Raw genomic sequence first — 18,546 nt, forward strand, 5'->3', positions numbered from 1 at the left:
GGGGTATATGCGCCGCGCAGGGAGCGCCGCGCCGTTAGTGTGGCCTGCGCCGTCCTCGACCCTAACACCTACGGTGTCCGGGCCCAAACATGCGCTGGCGCACAGGCACCAGGGGCTCTCGCCGGAGACCCTCACAACGCGTAGTGTCCCATGAAGCTCTGCGACAGAGTCAGCCACCATCGCCGCACGTCACCCATGTAACCACTCACGTTCATGTACTGTCCAGTTCCCGCGATAGCCACATCCGCACCCATCCCAGCACCCAAGCCTCCGCCCATACCGTACATGCCCCGACCACATTCCTGCGACGACGGCGCAAGCGAATGGTGGTGAGGGTTGTGCCAGTGGGCACCCGGAGCGGCAAGATCGAAGGGCGAGGTCGGCGTAGGAGGCAAGCTCGCGTAGGCGTCTTCGTCGGCATGGATCAGGGACGGGGGCTTGACATCTGCGCCGTGGTGGAGGGTGTGCGGCGAAGACAAGGCGCCGTGCATGTGGTGGGGGATACTCGGGACGTCGAGGGGACAGTTGAACATCATGATGTCGTCCAGCTCAGAGTGGAGCTCCGGCTGGTGGCGACGATGGTTGAGTACGTGCGGGCGCAAGGAGGCGGCGAGAAGATCCATCACTCACCGTGCTCTCACCGGAGAAGTGGCTGCCGGCGGTACCTGGTCTGCTGACGTCTGTGGAAAACGTCGTGCTGTCAGGCGAGAGTGGCGGCGTCGACGCGGACACGTTGTTGAACTGATAGACGATCGAAAGAAGGACGTCTTCCGGAGCATGCGTCTCGTTATCGTTCTCCGCGGCACTCGAGCGGACGATCTCCTGGAGGACAGTGTACGCAGAAGGATCTAAGTGCAAGGGGTCAATATATGCGCAACAACTCAGATATTATAAGGCGCATATACTCACCCGGTGAGCGGCACAGAGACTCCCAGAAGCGCGGAACAAACGGCGTGCGGTAGAGGAAGGTGCACTCGATCTCGCTCGACCATTGTGAACCAGGCATGCAGCTGCTGGAGAGCAGCTCCAAGTCCGTCCTCTCGGTGTGAATCGGTGGCTCTCCGGCGGAAGACCCGGTCTTGGTGACCTTGAAGCTCGAGTACGCTTGAAGGGCGGCGCGCGACATGAAAGTAACCGTTGGGTCGATGTGTCGGAGGACCCGAGGACCGGAGGCGTTGAGGCCAAGACCCATACCCGAGTTGGGAGAGTTGGGAGAGCTGGGGGTGTGAACGAAGCTGGCGAGAGTGGAGGGGGCAGCGGGTGGAAGGATAGGCGAGGACGAGTGGGACGAGATGGAGGGCAGACGGGGAGGCGGGGGAGTGCCAGGATCAGGGAGGACGTCGATGCAGACATAGCTCGTGGGAACCCGAGTAGGCTGGGTGCTCGAGCTTGAGGATCCGGACAAGGGGGAAGTGGAAGGGGAGGATGCGGCAGTGGAGGACCTCTCGCCCGAAGAGTCCGCACGGGGCTGGCCGTTGGGGCCCTTGGGCTGCATCATGGCCATGTGACGACTGGACAATTGTTGGAGTACTGATCGGGGGGCGGGGGTTGATGAACAAGAGAAAAAATCAGAGGTAGAGGCAAGGGGACGTACTGCGCTTTCCCTCGGTGGTATCACGAAGCTGCTGAAGACGGGAGCCGACCTGCTTCGGAGTCCTCCTCTTGCCGGTGACCTGGAAGATATAGTCCGAGATGAACTTGTTGCGCATGGGGAAGCGACCAAAGGAGCGGGAAGTCCTGGACTCGACGGGTTGGTACTTCTCGAGGCCTAGACACGCGCATATGGTCAGAGATACGCGTCAAATATCGGGGGATGGGGGAGGGGAATACGATACGCGCATATATGCACGCGGAGACGCGACCCGGAGGAGAAAGAACACACACCTTCGACCAGAGCAGCCTCGAGATATGGGGGCCATACGACCTCGCCTTTGCCCTTCATTGTTTTCCAGCATTTGCGGCCGGTGACGATGGTCTGGATGGTGTCATTGATGCCGGATGAGGGAGAGACGGAGTAGGAGAGATCGTCGGCGGAGGAGATGTGGATGTGCTGGGCGAGGTTGTCGCGGTGATTGGGAGGCATGTCGGGAGAGGAGCCTTGGGCGGGGAGTGAGGGAGAGGGAGATGGGGAGCGGAGGGCGGGGAAAGAAGGGAGGGATTAGGGGAGGATTATATAGGGTAAGTGAGCTTGGGGAGGAAGCGTGAATAGCGAGGAGTACACTGAGACGAGATCTGAGGAGACGCTGGCGAGTATAATCTGGAGATAGACGCGGGGGGATCCAAGATCTCCGGAGCGAGACGCGTCCCAGGGTTTCGGATAGGTCTAATTAAAGGGCCTCTCTCAACAATTCAGCGCGCGCGCCAGAATCCGTCCAGAAAGGAATATGGCATTGCGGGAAAACGCCGAGCCGAACCGTCGAGTCCTGCCCACGCAGACGCACAGGCAGACGTCCTCCTCGAGCCTCTCCCGGCTGCGCTCTCCGCCGCCCTCCCTCCGCCGGCCGTGGCCTGTGCTCGGAGGTGCCGGCGGCGCCGGGCGGGCGGGGGAAGCAGGGCTGGGAGGGTGGGGAGCGTTCGAGGACGCGAAGAGAGAGCTGGAGACGCAGAACGCGAAGAGTGCCTTCGATGTGGAAGTCCCGGACGGACACGCCCACCCGACTGGGCTGCACAGCTTCCTGGACCTCAGCCTCGTCTGCGCCGACGGACCGAGGGAGTGCCGCACCGAGCCCGGCCGCGAGCAGCCCATCGCGAACGGAACGCACCCTCGGCGAGCGCCCGCACCCGCCGCGCGCATCGAGCAGTCGGTCTCCCGAACTGGGACGCGCGGAGAGCAGCACTCGTCGTCCTCGGATTCGCCCCACGCGTCGCCTCTGATGGCGATCCCGCCCCGCAGCTGCGCTCCTGGCCGAGGGTCCCTCCGCCCAAGCCCCAACTCGTCCCGCTGCTCCCTCCTCCGCATCCACCCTCCCGTCGCCGCCGCCAATATTCCAGTACCCCGCCCCAATGCGCAACACGTAAGCTCCCAGTCGGCGTCGGCCTCGTCTCCAGTCCGCCCTGCAAACGTCACGCACCATGCCACTCCCCGCTTACCCTCGGCCAGCCCTCGGAGTCGTCCATGACGCGTTGTGAACGTGTACCCAGATGGTGGCCATCGAGAGCGTCGACATCGTCGCGTCCGCTCGCACTAGCCGACCTTGTTCTGCGGTGGGTTCGTGCGGCGAGCCCGGCCTCGTGGGGGCGGGCAAGTCGAGGACCATACGCAGCTGACGTCCCCATCCTGTACGCGTACCCTCGTTCCAGAATACGCTGCGAGAAGCCCATCCATGTCCGTTAGCATCTGTGCCCGACCGAGGCGGCGATCGTGATCCCACTGCCAGATATCCCTCCGAGTCCCCCGCCGCCGACGTCCCATTTTCTGTATTTCCTGTATTTTCTGCAGCTGTGTTTCCTGGCGAATGCATCGGCCTCCTCAGCGCTCAGCGCTCCCATGGCTAACGCGAACATGTCAGCGACGCACCTCCCTAGTCCCTAGTCCCACTTACTAGCCGCGATCTGCGCCATCGGCTCCTCCTGCTGAAAATCGCCATCTCTTCGCTCCCTTCGCTTGCCCGTCCTCGCACGCGCGACAGCTGAAGCTGAAGCCCGTGTGGATGCACCGGAAGCCCCCGCAGCGCACACGTCATCGCCGTCCGGTGGGAACCTTGCCCCGGGCTCCAGCCAATCAGCCAATCAGCCAATCCGCACCTCCAGCCAATCCCCGCCCGGCCCTCGCGATTCGCTCCCCCTCACATCTCAGGCTCGCGCGAGCAAGTCGGGTTGCGGGTGGCGGGTTGCGGCTTCGGCGACACATCGTGTGCCTCAATAACAATTATTCACGATACCCAACGTCCCTGGCTCAGTACTCTCGCGTACGTATATTCGCATGGGCATACACGGCGACGGGGCACCTGTACCAGCGGGCGGGAGGACAACTTGAAGCTTGAAGTGCTGAGCAGATCAAATAATAATATGATTGGCTGCCCGCCAGGCGAACGCGCGACTGCCTCTCCGAGCACAACGCTCGCACAAGGGCTGCCCCGTGCTGAGAGCACCACACGCCCGGTACGGCGTACCCAGCCAGCCAATGGGACGTATCAGCCAATGAGATCTGGGACCCCACACGCGACTGCGAAATCAACGGCCTCCATTGTCCAAGACCACAAGACTAAGTGCTAGATCTCGGTGGGACAGACGCCGCCCGCGCGCACCCAATCGCCGCAACGCCATCTATGATCTGAGTACTGAGTACTGAGCACCGAGTCTAGCGATAGGAAAAGTCCTCGTGCTGGCAGCTGCAGCTGCAGCGATCCAGGTTCGGACGGCGTGCACCTCCGAGTCGACAAGGACAGCGACAAAGACAAGAATCGGCCGCGATGATATATGAATATATGATATCCGAGACCTCCGCTGCCCACTGGCGTGTCATTGTCAACTTGCTTCAGTCAGACCAGTCCCCGGCCTGCGTGGGCAGTTCTGAGTACTGCAGTACCAGCACGAGTTCGCGTTCGCGGTGCGGTTGGGGTTCTGAGGCTCGAGTGCTCGAGGGCTCGACGGTTGAAGCTCAAGCTCGGAACTTAGACTACCGCCACCCATACTATTTACTATAGCTAGCCAAGGTCTAGCACCAGCCTCAGAGCCCCCTCGGAACGTTGAAGGTACCCAGCGCGGAACCAAACCCAGGGACAAAACCACAGCGAACCCTCGCCAGAAGCACACACCACAAACCACACACCACACACCACACACCACACACCGTGACCACGACGCGACGCGATGCGATGCGATGCGATCTGCCCCGGTGTCTGTCGCTCGCCGCCGTGCGCTGTGCGCCGTGCGACGTTCCGTGGGTCGCGGTGCGCGGTGCAGAGGTGCAGCGGTACACTGGTACTGTGGTCGCGTGTAGGGAAGGCGGGAAGGCGGCGGTCCCGCAAGCTGGAAGCCGTGGGGGAGTCGCGCGGCGTGCGGCGTGCGGTGTGCGGCGTGCGGCGGTGGCTGGGGACCGCACGCGGAACTTGAGGTTACTGCCACCAGTACTAGTGCTAGTACTGGTGCACGCCGTCGTGACTCGTCCGAGGCGAAGTCTGAACTTCGCACGTCCGTCGGCCATCGACGCATGCATGGATACTGAGTACTAGTCTGCACTGGCAGTGGTAGAGTTGCAGTGACCAGTCTCAGTCTTCCACCCACCGTCCATGGCTCGCCCCCCAGCAAGTCCGCAGGCGCGAGCGAGCGAGCGAGCCAACGACGTCCGCGATCCAGGGTCGTCGACAGGGTCCAGCGCGCACTGCATGACGGGAGCGCGGACTCCGACCTCTTGCCTCTTGCCACTTGCCACTTGGCGTCGGCCTCGGGACGTGCGACATTGACCGTTGACCGTTGACGTGCGGCAGCGCTGTCACTGCGCGCGCGCCCGGGCGAATTTGTATATGTATAGAGTACGGCTGAACCTTGCCCACCACTCACTCACGCGCTGAACAATGAACGATGAACGGTGCAGTTTGATGCGGCGGGTGCTTTAATGGGGATGGGCCAGGGTCCCGCTTGCGTCTTGACTAGTGACTCTTGGTATGTATGTAGATACTAGAGGGAGGACTCAGTAGAGAGTAAAGGACGCGTAAAGACCGCGTAAGTACCACCGTGCCAAGCGCCCGCGCTGCGGAGCGCGGCGCGTCTGCAACAAGACGGTAAGTACCATGAGGATAGACGACAGACCCTGGGGCGGATTCGTTTCAGAATTCGGGATCAGGTCGGTCAGTGCATCATGTTCAGGTGGCGTAAGTAGCTATAGTAAGTATCACGGGTAGTCAAGGGATATAGTAAGTAGTACTCACGCAGACCAGGCTGACGCGTTCGCCGTCCGGCGTCCGCGATCAGCAATATGTGGTGGCTGGCCCATGCTACTGTATGTACATCGACCGTCACTGGTCATGGCACTAGCAGTGGCCGACCGTTGTGCTGCGATATGCCACTTGGGCACACCGATCGAGTGGTCCAGGACTGACAATGTGGCCAGTGGCGGGGCAAACTGTCAAGTGAGATGTCGGGGGCAGCGGCGATCACCGTTGGCGTTAGCGTTGGAACTGGGGGACCGCGGACCTGCTGTAGGATCTTCCGTGGTTCCGTGGGTGGGCACTGGGCAGCGGGCAGCGGGCAGATGCGCTTAGTCGCCGTGGGGCGTGCCACTGCGCGCCCGCAGAGGAGGGGGATGCTCAGCGCTCAGCGTCAATGTCATGATCTACATAACATCTCGCATATGTTTTAGTGAGGCACGTCGCGTAAGTATGTCGCGAGAGGTAGAGATTAACATGAGGCTGGGGAGATTCACATATCACATATCGCATATCGCATATATGTGTTGAATTCGAAACACATACTTACCGTTGAACGTTCAGGATGAAACTGGCGGGATCCGAGGGCGGGATCCTTGACGACGGGCTCGGGTGTTTTGGATCTGCGAGCCAAGAGCGGGAACTTGGCCCTTGGGAAACGGGCTGACGCAGTTAGAACTTAGGCTCGACGCTAAGCCTGATAGATCCAGAGTGCCAGTGACTGTATCAGTCGACGCCTTGCACTCCGGAGTACTAGTCCGAAGGATCCGCACATGCACACGCACACGCACGCGGCACCACCTCCCGACGTCCGACACGTTGGTGCGCTGCGGACGGACACCAAGGCCGACCGACGTCGACGTCGATGTCGATGGGGGCGGGCCCATTGGCTGACAGGTGGTGTTAGCTATTAGCGTGTAACGTGTAACGTGGCGAACGCAGTAGCCTGCGGACGATAAGTATAGACACCGAGTCCCGACCATCACGACATGGTGGAGCTCAACTCCGCTTACTTACCGTATGCGTAGACAAGATCGGCGCAGCGCGCCCGCAATATGCGCATAAACTGCAAGGCCTTGCACTTGAAATCGGGCGGCGGGGTCGGGCGGGGCCATCCATCCATGATCCCAGATCTATCATCTATCGCGTCGTGCGAGAAGGGGAAGGGGGTGGGGGGTCTAGATTCTATCGAGCTTAAGGTCTTCCTTCCGCGACGTGCTTCTTCCGACTTCATGTTCGTGCGTGGTGCGATATGCGACGTGCGATATGCGAGCGAGGACAAACGCGGCCTAGTGCGCTCTGGCAGAAGAAGAATCAGAATCACAGATTGACAATGAACTTGAAAGATTGGATGTTGGCGATTCGCGTGGACTGGCGGATCAGATGCATCCTCACGAAACAGCGTACATATCCGAGTCCGTGCGCGTGAACCCACCCGTGCGGCCAGCTGCCAAAGCATCCGAGCGCGGGAGGCGACGCGTGTCTTAGTCTACGGAGCGGGACCCGGGGCCACGGTGGGGGTCAGTGGGTCCAGTCTTGCGCGCAAGCGGCGGTCTGGGTCGGGGTGTCGGGCATTGAAATTGGAAAAAAACAAACATAGGAGATTATGATATGTTTGGCATCAGACGTGTGATCCGCGACGATTCAAAACCACAGCCCAATTGAACCACTCACCGACTGAATGTTCTGTTCTCCTCTCTCACTTACCAAGTCTCTCGCCGCGCCGCTGGCCTGCGGCCGTGCTGCTCGTGAGCGTAAGGAGTTGGTGATGATTTGCTCATAGGAGGTCGCTAGCAGGCGAGGCGGTGTGCCGAATTGGGCGAGGCGAGCGCCACCAACGTCGGCCCAATTCCGGCTAATTATTTGACGCCCGCAGCCAGCCACTAGCCATCCGCCAGCACCCAAGGGCGTGATGTTCTCGTTTCTACGCCACGAATCACTCCGTCTCCAGCGGTGGGTGGCCTGGGACTTCCTATGGCATATGCATTGTCTTTCGCTTATGTTTTCACCAAAACATCTCACACGTTGTGATTTTCAGGCTCCCAAAGCTCGGACAGTGATGGCTAAGTCTCGGCGATCATTGGCTGCTCGTGAGTGACCAATCCTATCGATCCACGCAACGCGACATTTAGCATATGCATGCATATGCCACTTATGCTTGAGATACATGCATGTCCTAGCTCGAGGCAATCTGGCGTACGAGGCAGGTGCTGAGAGGATTCGTCAAAATACCGAGTCGACCTCCCGGCGCGATTGGGTGGCACGGTGCACGGTGCACGGAACCCCGGAAGAGACGGGACATCCTCCGCCCGCTGTTCCGAATCTCGAGTCTATCCCACGCGGACGATGCTCATTGCTCACGCCAACCACGAGCCTCAACCCCGTGGAGGCCTCCCGCGATCGCGAGCACCGGGGCGGCGAGGAGGAGGACTGGGATATTATTGGCAGATCGAGTGCTCGGCCGCGATTCGTCGACGCCGGTTCCGCTCGATGTGCGAGCGACAGTGGCGTACGAGGCCAATCAGCATGCAGCACCCGTTATTGCGGTCCGTGATGATCTTGCCAGACTTGCCCTCCCGGGTCCCGCGACCCCACATCTAGACTCCGAGGCCGGTGCGTGCGTTTCATATCTCAGTTCATTGATGCTCACGTTCTGCGAACAGATTCTACGCACGGGATCCCCAGTGCAGCAGAGCATGCTCGCTTTATGGGGACATCGACATTGTCGCCTGATTCATTTCGCTTCGCAGGCGAGCGGGGAAGAGCGTCACCGAGGAGGATGCCGTTCGCCTCGTCGTTCTCGCACCTACTCCGTGGACCATAGGTCGCCGGAAGGCTGGCAAGGTGGCGATCAGCTGGCGTGCTTGTCAACTCCAGCCCCCCAATACGAATGCTCCGTCCGCGCTGGACTAGTGCGTCTGTATGTACCCCCGATCTGCGGCCAGGTGTTGACGCAAGGTTCTTCCAGCACCGCTATCCGTGGATATCCACATTCCGGCCCGGAACCACGTCCGAGACATACGGGCCTTCGTCGGAAAATTATCTAGTATGACTATGGCCCGGATTCGCTTTCGGGATCGTAACCTCTTCACACATTTTATCCTGGTAGAAGGACATATGAGCATCGCGCCCAATCTCGCGCTCGAGGTATTCGATGAACGTCTGTTCTTCCTACAGTACGTCGACGGGCGGAGGATGGCCGACCGAGATCACTTGGCCCATCTGACACACGAGCGGAAGGTTCACCGGCCAGAACCTATGTAGCGCCGCCGTGTGCTCACTATGGTGTGTTCTTCTCACCATGTATGTCTATACGCTGAAGCTCTGTGCACATGTCCGTGTTCCGCCAGTGGACTGCTGGAACGTGTTCGATATTCAGGAGACGCCGGCCGTGATCCATTGGCGCAGAGGACTCAGTCAAACGGTACTTGGACGTCGAGATTCCCTGGCTGTCTCCCGAGCGTCCAACCCTTCTCTCATGGAGGCCGACGCCGTCGACCTCCGAGCACGCGTCAGGCGGAGTCCAAGGTTAATCAACATCTACCATACTCGTAAGGTATGCCCACTCCCGACGCAGGGCTTCTAGGCTGTATCTTGGAGAGCCCGCGCGGACAAAGTGGACGGACGCGAGAGCGCCCCGGCAGTCTTGCCCCAAGATAGAGGACGTCCGACGCAGCTCCACCGTTCCCATCCGCCCTTCACATACAACGGTTGTTCTTCGGAGTTCGCACGCGTCTCGTCCATGCGGTTGAGTGTGTCTGCCGCTCTCTGGTCTGTCAGACTATGATGTCGTCGCCGACGTACGAGCTGCCAGATTATGAAGAGCATGCCGCGTCATTAGGCCTATCACGGCAACGACTATCTGTACAGTTGCGCTAGAGCCTCAGGTGCGGCTATGGTTAGAGCAGACAGGTACGCCCTCGATCCTCTTCCGTCGTTATTGAACCTTCACTTCAGCGAGGCGGGTGTGGTCTGCTCGTTCTGCCGACTAGCAGCTTCCTTCTGCCTGGTGCTGCTAACGCATCCGGCGTGCCTCTCGTTCCCAGTTGCAGCCTACACATCCTACCCTACAAGCGCCTTCTGACAGTTGCACGGACGTACTGCATCTCTAATCGAACGCGAACACCTCGAGACTTCCGGACGCGCGTCCCCAATCCCACAGCTCGGCGTCGACCACAACGGCGTGCGCGTCGCGTCGGGCACCGGGCGGCTCGCGCGGGCGCTCGCCTTCCATGCGTGCTGCCCGTCAGGCCGTCACGCCCGGGGCAGCCACCACACCTTCCGTCGACAGCAGGCATGGGTCCGGACGCTTCCGAGCACCCAAACTCCTCGAGCCTGGGACGTTCGCCCGCTTCTATCCCCCGTGCCGCGCCGGCGACCGTCCGCACTCGGGCTGCGTTTAGGTTCACGCTGTGCCATCCATGTGCATGGTCATTAATGACTCTTGAAGCTTGAGCATAGAACATGAACAGAAGAGGTGCAGCGCGTACGGGTGCGCAGCTGGCGGAACAGCACAGGTCGCCCGTGGCGGAAGGTGGCTCGACTGCGAGCTGCTGCTTCGCGGGAACGCCTCGCGATTTGGTCCCCTCCGGCGTCGTTCTCAGTCGCCGCCGTGCCCCCGGTTCGGCTCGCTCAGCCTGCCCGACGTCCTCCAGGCTCGGAAGTCCAGGCTTCAACGTTCAACAGTCAACACTTCAGCGTATACATACATCCCCCCGGCTGCCGACATCAGCCCTTGCTCCCCGGCCTTTCAAATCCAATCCAGCACGCTGCGCAGATCTCATTCAGTCTGCGCTGCGTGCATGTGCATGCGTGATCGCAAACCTTGATTCCGAGTCCCGCCGTGTCGACCGAGCCACGGCGCCCGGGTTCGCTGCATGCGCACGCCCCCCTGGCATATCCTGCCATCCGGCTTCCTATTGGCTGCGCGGACGTGACGGGGCCTCATCTGCGCGCAGGCCACCAGGCTACCGAACGTCCGAGTCCAGCCCTCGGCCTCGGCAGTCGCTCTGCGCTCGTCCTCCCCACACAAAGGCGTATGCCAAGTCGCCGTCGCGCGATTGGCAAGTGCCCGGCCCAGCAGACTGGCGCGGTAGTCGTTTTCGCAGCCGTGCCTGCCCCTCTGGCCCAGCTGGGCCCCGACGATCCTGGTGGCATCGGTCTATAGGATTAGGACGCCGTTTGCGAGGGTTGGGGGCGCTTCTCACTCTTACGTGTTTGCTGGAGAACCTGCGTGCACATGTCGCACGTCCATGACGTGAACACGGTCCTACGGCACGGGAGGTGCAGCGGCGTCGGTTTTTGTCTCTGCTTGGGCCTTGAGCCTCTCCGGCCTGTGGGACTGGCCAGCGGCGGCCGGGGTGGGAGTGTTTGGTAGCGTACTTGGAATTGTTTGCGTCAACCATGACATTGTCCATGCCTTGGCTCCTACACAGCTTCGCGTGTGACGGACATGCAGATGCGGTCTCGCCTTTGACACACCGAAGCAAGGTTAAAGTTCGCTATTCTCAGGCAGGCGGGACGGTGCCCAGCCATGAGGCTCACTCACGCTGCGCCACCCAAAGGTTAACCTCTATTCCTTGAGCGGGGAGCAGCCGCCGCCGCCGACTGTGTGTGTCGTGGCCGACCCGTACGCTCATGCGCGCACTGTAACCTACCTGCACGAACCATGCATGGACGTCAGCGCCACCACTGTCATCAAGCAAGTCTACTTGTATTGTCACAGGAGCGCGGGTGCAGTCCCGCTTCTCCCCAGGAATCACGATATCACAAGGCGCAGCTTCTTCCTGCAGCTGCCGTAAGCTTCCCGCAAGCGCAAGCGGCACCAAAGTAGACATATTGCACTCTCCCTCTCCACCATCTCGAACGCACCGACCTTCGCGAACCCCCTGCGCGTGGTGGCCTGCCCCATTCCGTGATCTCGTTCGCGCTCCCACGCGAACGCACGAACGCGCGTAATGTGCGTTGACATTGGCTGCCGTCTGCCATTCTCTCTGCACAGGCGGAGAGAGGTTTCTTACTAGTCTAGACGGGTTCGCACTGGCATCCCTGGCCCATGATCGGCTTCGCGAGGGGATTCCGGCCTTCGCCAACACAGTTCGGCGGAGCGATGTCCTGGCCAGCGAAGTGTGGCGGTCTTCCGGAATCGCGCTGCATGGGGAAGCTGCGCGAAGCCAAGCTGGACGGCGGCGAGCCAAGGGATACAAGAGCCCTAAGCTCCGGGATAAGCCATGGGAGAAAAAGGCATCTGGTGCACGCACAGGAAAGCAGTTCGATAACGACATACGCACCTGGAACTGTAGCAGCGTGCCTCTAGGCTCTAATCAATGAGTGAGCGCAGTACCTACGCCCCTGCATCCGCCGTCGACAGAGCGGGCGCTGAGTGTTCTTGCCGCGTCTTCCTGCGTTCGTCCTCGTATCCACAGAAACAGAAACGTCTTGGCCACTGTACCCGCCGGTCCCAACCGCACCCCAGTAAGTGCATGCAAACGCCGACAGCGCCGCCATCGCTTCTCAGCACCCGCCCGTGCCTCGTCGCCCGCGGGCATCCAGGGAGCCAAAGTGCCGACGCCGACTTTCCTGTCCGCGCGCGTTCGGCGCGCGCTGCGCCCGCGCAGAAAAGAGGATGCCGGTCGGGCGGAGGATGCGAATGCGTTCGAAGGACGAACAGGCGTGCGGGTTCCATCGCGTCACAGCTTCGCATGCGCCCCTTTCGCCTTGGCGGGCCGCTTCGTCCTTCGTCTTCGCGGCTCGGTCCCCTTTGGGGGCGCGCAATGAAGACATAGAGAGGAGGTCCTTGCCGGGGCCGTGGAATATGCGACAGGAGACTGGGAGCGGGAGCGGGGACGACAGCAGCTGCCGCCGGTGCGCAAGAACACGCCTGCTCGAGTAGGGTTCAGCCCGGATCGCGTTCGCATCCAGAGCTGGCCATGTAGGGACCCCAGCTGGTTCCACAGATGCAGGTGTCGCGCTGGATTCCCAGAGTAGGAGGCTGCAAGTCCGAGTAGGTTCGTGGCGTGCATGCGCGCCTTTGCCGCTGAAACCTTCGGTAGTGGGAAATGCACTTGTGAGTCGACATGCTTGAGCGAAGACGACGTGGTGGGCAGAAAGTGCCAACGGGGGCACGGTGGCGTATGAGCTTGAGCGTATACGTTACGTGGGACTGACGAGAGACCCTCTCCTGGTTGTCAGAATATGCGCAGTTGGCCCGTACTGCGCGTATCGTGAACCCGGCCGCATGAGAGTCGTACGCCATATGCAGAAATGAGTTCCCGCAGACACGTAAAGGCTCTAGGTCGGTCCGCAATACCTCACGACCGTGGCGTAAGTGGCCGGGAGGCTTTCCGGACGCCGACCGTATGTCGACCTGTTGCGCGGCTACCAAACGCCTAGCATTGGGACGTTTCCGCGATGATAAGCTTGTACGAACGCGCGGCAGCGAACGCGAAGACCTACGCATCTGCGTCCCAGCATTGATGTTGTCCAGAGTCGCGGACGGGATTTCGAGGCACACCTCGCCGTAAATTGTAAGGTTCAGATCGCTTAGATAGCGGTGATAGAGTTGCGTGATTCCATTGGGTGGCGTTACGGCCTTCTTGTCGATACGGGTACGGTCCACACCGCTTCGCGTGAGTCGCAATCGTCGTGAAATCATACACGGATACCGACTGATGGGTAACTCAGGGAGCTTGAGGGCGTACCTGGAGTACCTGAGGTACCTGATAGAGCGGTTGCGTTGGTGAGCGTGACGACAACCACTGGGCCATATCCGGAATAGGGCAGGGACTGACATCACGAAGCGCGGGAGAGTGTTCGACTAGACGATAGTAGTGCGGTGTCTGGGAGCACATTGAGGGGCTATGAGAGAGCCGAGAAGAGGATAGCCGGCATGCGGACCAAGGGTGTAGGTGCAATGGTCTGGATGACCAGCTTCTGCCACCGGTGTTACGTTCGACAGGTTCTGGATCACGATTCTCCGGTGCGGACGACGTCGATGTGTGGTCTAGCAATCGAGGGTCATCCGAGCGATGTACCTTGTATGTCCGCGCTGGGGCGACAGATAACGCTCTGAGACAATGCGGGAGGACACCAAGGGCGTCAAGGCGCAGGGCCGTGCCTTCGTGGAGCGCACATTACGTCCTTCACGACTCGAGGGAGAAGGCGCAGCTCAGTATGCACCCGCCTGCGAACTCTCCTCCATAGCATGCTCGTGGAGTGGCCGAACGATACGGCAGCATGCTCTGCACCGACAAGCGCCTGGATGCTGAGATCGCACGGCGACTAGCAATCTCCTCTTGGAACGGGGTCATGAATCTGTCTGATGAATGTCAAGAAACAGGACTGCTCACCTGGAAGCATCGCGAGCTCAAGCGTCTCTTGGCCGGCGATGGGATCTCAGCGGGGCGAGCTACCCGCCGGGGCAGACGCGAAGCAGAGATCGCCCTCCCGTTCGGGTGCAATTACCTTGTCGTGCTAGCAGACAGTCACATAGCAGATTTCGTGGGAGAGGCGCGGCCACCGTCGCGCCAGACGTCGCACGCCGCATGCGCGGGAGAAGGGTGCAGACACCTCACCCCGCCTCAGCTGACAGAGGATTCACGGACCATGTCAGTGTGAACGGCCTAGCGTGGAAGGCTGGCTGCAGATTGGGTCGATGCGTGGACGTCGACGGCGTACTGTTGGGATAAGGCGGCTTGAGCGCGAAGGCGGGTATTTTGAGAATACACCGAACGGTGAATAAACCACCTTCAAACAGTCCTATAGCTCCTTCAACAGATAAGAGCCGTTGGGAACAACCCCGTTCAGTGTGAGAGACATGCAAATCGTCGCAGGAAGGGAAGATATACGCATTACCTACTATCAAGGCTTGTCCCAGTCGTGGCTGCTGGCAAGGCGCTCCGGGAACTGCCGAAGACACTGCCAGCGTCTCATGTGCGCGCCACAACTCCTTCCTCTTGACATTCATCATGCATGTGTACTATGTTGCAGCTGGCTAGAGCTTGCGGCAAAATTGAAACGTAAGGATACGGACTATTTTACTCAATACCACCCATGCTTCAAGGACACTTTGCTGATGCCTGCATATAGCGACCACATGGTGGCGTCTGAATACTGCACGCCCTCCGTCAGCATCTCCAAGGAAACTTACGGGAATTGAACCCTCAGTAACCTCCACGGATCACCGAAACAGCTGGATGTGTCAAGGATAGCGACGTCCGGCCTCTCCAGTGATAAGCTGCGCCGTAAGTACCTCTGCTTCCTATTGTATGCCAGGCGCCAAGGTTTTCAAACTCTCCATCCTGCTGCGGTGATCACAGTGCTGTCTGAGGGACGAACCTCGAGCGAAACTCATAGCCGGCTCATGTGGCGTGGTCATGAGTACCCGAAGGCGCGAACTCCGACGTAAGTCCTCCCTTGACTGCACCATCCCTGCTCATTTGTGGCTTCCTCCGCGGATACGGTCCGAGCGTAGGCTTCATAGTTTACTGATGCATGCGACAGTGGCGTCATCCGTGCGACCACGAACGCTATCAGAGTGCTGGCGTCCGATCGTCGTACCTGTTATCGTTCACCAGTTGACCATTTGTTCGTTCTTGAATAGACACTGGAATGACCTCCGTGGTGAGCGTTCATCGCAGCACGAGAACCTTGCTATACGGGGTTCTAACAAAGTTTATCGAGTTGGGCAAGATTTCGCCCCAGTTTCTGTCTCGTGATGGTGGCACTTAGGTTTCCAACTTGATTGCATGCCGTGGCTCGACTTCGGCGACCCGCCGGACTGGAAGATCGGAAAAATGCGCCGCAAGATGGCTACCGCCGATGATAAGCTTCGAGGCAGGTCTTCGCAGCACCTACGTGATTGTGCAGCATGGTTGGTCTGATTGTCTGCTTTCGTGCGAACTAGTCTTTCTTACCTCGTTTATTGGAGCAGTGTCTCTACCTATATGATATCGGCCATGGACTGGATCTATGCCGTCACCATGGTTCAAACGTAGCATGACGCCTTCGATGCATCTGTCACCACCACTCGGCAGTTGCTGTCTCACTAAGCCAACCTCTCCTCAGATGGCTCATCTCATCAGTACCCACAATCGTGGTTACGAGCTGCCTACCGAATGGCGCACCATGAGGCTATCGAGCTCCCTGCGGCTCTTACGCAGGTGGCCGCCGCTATCGGGTCATATCTTCAGATTTTCCCTCGGCGTGCCCAGACTTCCGTAATTCTGCGTCAACATGTATTGCATTTGACACAGAATTCGGGCTATCACTCACAATATTGGCAGCTCTGACTAGCTCGTCCGCTATGTGGGAACCTCGAGATCCATCGTGCAGCTGAAGGGTACGTGGAATGAATTCATCAGCCGAGTACACGACTTATCATCGTCTTCTGGCCGCAGGTTCGACAGCAGCTCTTCCAACTAGCCGCTGCTTCCTCCCGAGTGCGATTCCGTCGTGGTTGTGCGACCATCCCCTTTTGCCTGGCTCTGACCCTGCCAGTTAGAGTCCAGACATCGTCTCACCGTATCCGCGACTCGACTAGCCTGCTCGAGGTCAGAGATCGTGGCCCGCTTACCCCCCTCTTGCCCCGCAATCCACGCCGACGTGCACAGCCGCTCATGCCGCTCGGAAGACTCAACACTGGCCTGGCGCGCACAGGGAGATACGTAACCCTAGCGCTCGCCGCCCGCCCTCGATCCATGTTCGGCCCACGCGGGCGCATGCGGTGGAGGGCATGGAAGTCGTCCGCCGATGCCGCCATTGTCGGCCTCGACACACCCGCGGCTTCTCCCGTACCTGTCTCCCTGCAGCGGGCCCGCTCGTAGGTTGAGCTGGCTGCGAGGGCGTGCGGATCCTGCGTGGCGGCTAGCTAAGCACACGTTCGGCTGCCTCTGCCCCGCGTACGCGCGTGCGCCCTCGGGACCGAGAGCGAGAGCGGTAGCGGACAAGCGCAAGCGCAAGTGCGACGTCTGTCCAGCTGGAACCTTCCGGACCCTCCGACCCCCGGTCCGACGCCGACGCCCGACGCGAACTCGAATACTTTTCCCTCGGGCTTCGTCCATGCGCAGAGTCGCAGCCGCCGCACTCGCCGAGGCCGTTTCAGCGCCGCAACGCCCGTGCTTCACCTTGGCTACCACCATGTACGACATCGTGGTCAGTTATACACGTTATTCGGATTCCGATGGTCTACGGCTCAGGTACTCCCCGCTGGACCTAGCCACAAGTCCTACATGAAGCGCAGACAAGTGCTGGACCCTGAGATTCCGTGCAAGACGTCGGCAGTACAAGGCGCACAGAGCGGCGTCGAACGTCCACGCGTCGGGAGCACACATTCCCCGTATTAGACGAGGCACTTGTGCTGAACTCGCTGGATGATGCCGGCGCCGAGCGCGGGAGCGACCGCCGCGAGGGATCCGCCACCGTCGCAGTTCTTCTGGAATGGACTGCGAATGCGTTTGAGGTCCGAGTCGCCGCCTTTCCTTCCTTCCATGTGGCTACTCTGGAATCAAGGTATCCCTGCTTTGCCCTATCTCTGTCGGCCACACTGAGCACTCACTTCGATGCGTTTCAGGTCGATATCAGGGTGGCCTTCTGTGCCGACGCTGTTGGCCAGATTCTAGACAAGGGGAGGCCAAGAGAGCTTGGCGGCCCTGCTTCTTCCTCGCTCTCCACATAGCGCCGCCTCTTCTCGCGAGTGCATAACAGTATGCGAAGAGCATGTTGGCTCTCGAGAGGGGCTAGCTCAGGAATGTCCTGATAGCCGTCGCCTTCTCTGCACACAAGGTAATGCCAGGGAACGTTCAGCTTTACTATTCGCATGCGCGTTCACTCAGGCCCCGTCATCCCCTCCATGCACAGGGTGATGCCAACTCGACCGCGGATGTTGGACTGTCTCACTTGGCCGGACTTGCATATCGAGCCCTTCGGTGTCTCCAGAAACAGTAACTCCATCCCGTCGATCCTGACACCGACTCTGCCGCATACTGGACCCCAGATTCGCATTTCGCATACATATCCTGGATGTCCCGGGACGCGTTGACAGACTCCCGATACGTCCTGCAATTCAGCGCAGCATCTGCATCCCGCGTTCCATCCCATTCCTAACCATCTCCGCGCTGCATAACCGAGAGTCTTCCATGCAACCTGCGGGCGGTCCGATATTCCAGACGTAACGTGACGTCTTCAACAAGGTATGTCCCATTGTTAATGGCAGGCCGTAGCCGCCGGCTGACAAGCCCAGAAGCGGTACCACCTACGTAAACGTAGCAGGGGAAGCCTCAGCGCGCTGAGTCTGATGCCAGTGCGTCCATGTCGAGGGTCAGGACAAATCTCTGAATGACGGCATTCTTGGGCCTGCTGAGCGACTGCGGTTGTTGAATCGTCAGCACGGAGTCTGATGGCAATTCAACCCCCTCAGTGTCCACCAGGTAGTGCAGCTCTCTTCGCGGTGCTCGAGTGCTGCCAGCGATTGACAGCGTTTGGGGTACGTCTTCGTGTTCTGCGACCATGCGTGTCTCTGCGTCTCCACGCTTCCCGAGGCCGACCGGGCTGCCTTAAGCTCCAAACGCGGCTATGGAACTCAAGGTACAGCAGCGTCCTCGACTTGAGCCGACGAGAAGAGTCTGCCGGGAGTCGAGTCCGCTCCAGTCGAGGTCCGACTCGTCATTGCGCAGTGTACGGG

General features: G+C 60.0%; 4 protein-coding genes across 4 annotated transcripts; 1 reads left to right on the plus strand and 3 right to left on the minus strand.

The window, feature by feature from the left end:
- Nucleotides 1-131: 131 nt before the first annotated feature.
- On the minus strand, nucleotides 132-2,083 carry L226DRAFT_573265 (uncharacterized protein; the record flags this gene model as incomplete). Its single annotated transcript, XM_067684824.1, has 6 exons — nucleotides 132-158; nucleotides 210-566; nucleotides 631-848; nucleotides 910-1,530; nucleotides 1,595-1,768; nucleotides 1,885-2,083. 6 exons carry the CDS (start codon nucleotides 2,081-2,083, stop codon nucleotides 132-134), a joined length of 1,596 nt encoding a protein of 531 aa, XP_067532771.1.
- Nucleotides 2,084-2,384: 301 nt separating this feature from the next.
- On the plus strand, nucleotides 2,385-3,119 carry L226DRAFT_573266 (uncharacterized protein; the record flags this gene model as incomplete). The annotated part of the gene is made up of 1 exon (XM_067684825.1): nucleotides 2,385-3,119. One exon carries the CDS (start codon nucleotides 2,385-2,387, stop codon nucleotides 3,117-3,119), a length of 735 nt encoding a protein of 244 aa, XP_067532772.1.
- A 9,337-nt stretch (nucleotides 3,120-12,456) lies between these two features.
- Nucleotides 12,457-13,800, minus strand: L226DRAFT_156738 (uncharacterized protein). Its single transcript, XM_067672493.1, has one exon. It carries the CDS (start codon nucleotides 13,657-13,659, stop codon nucleotides 12,763-12,765), a length of 897 nt encoding a protein of 298 aa, XP_067532773.1. The 5' UTR covers nucleotides 13,660-13,800; the 3' UTR covers nucleotides 12,457-12,762.
- A 4,214-nt stretch (nucleotides 13,801-18,014) lies between these two features.
- Nucleotides 18,015-18,376, minus strand: L226DRAFT_537322 (uncharacterized protein; the record flags this gene model as incomplete). The annotated part of the gene is made up of 2 exons (XM_067681305.1): nucleotides 18,015-18,055; nucleotides 18,109-18,376. The coding sequence occupies one exon, from the start codon at nucleotides 18,371-18,373 to the stop codon at nucleotides 18,143-18,145; it is 231 nt and encodes a 76-aa protein (XP_067532774.1). The 3' UTR covers nucleotides 18,015-18,055; nucleotides 18,109-18,142.
- Nucleotides 18,377-18,546: the final 170 nt, after the last annotated feature.

This window comes from Lentinus tigrinus, assembly GCF_003813185.1.
Source record: "Lentinus tigrinus ALCF2SS1-7 unplaced genomic scaffold L226scaffold_24, whole genome shotgun sequence".
Lineage (NCBI taxonomy): Eukaryota > Fungi > Basidiomycota > Agaricomycetes > Polyporales > Polyporaceae > Lentinus > Lentinus tigrinus.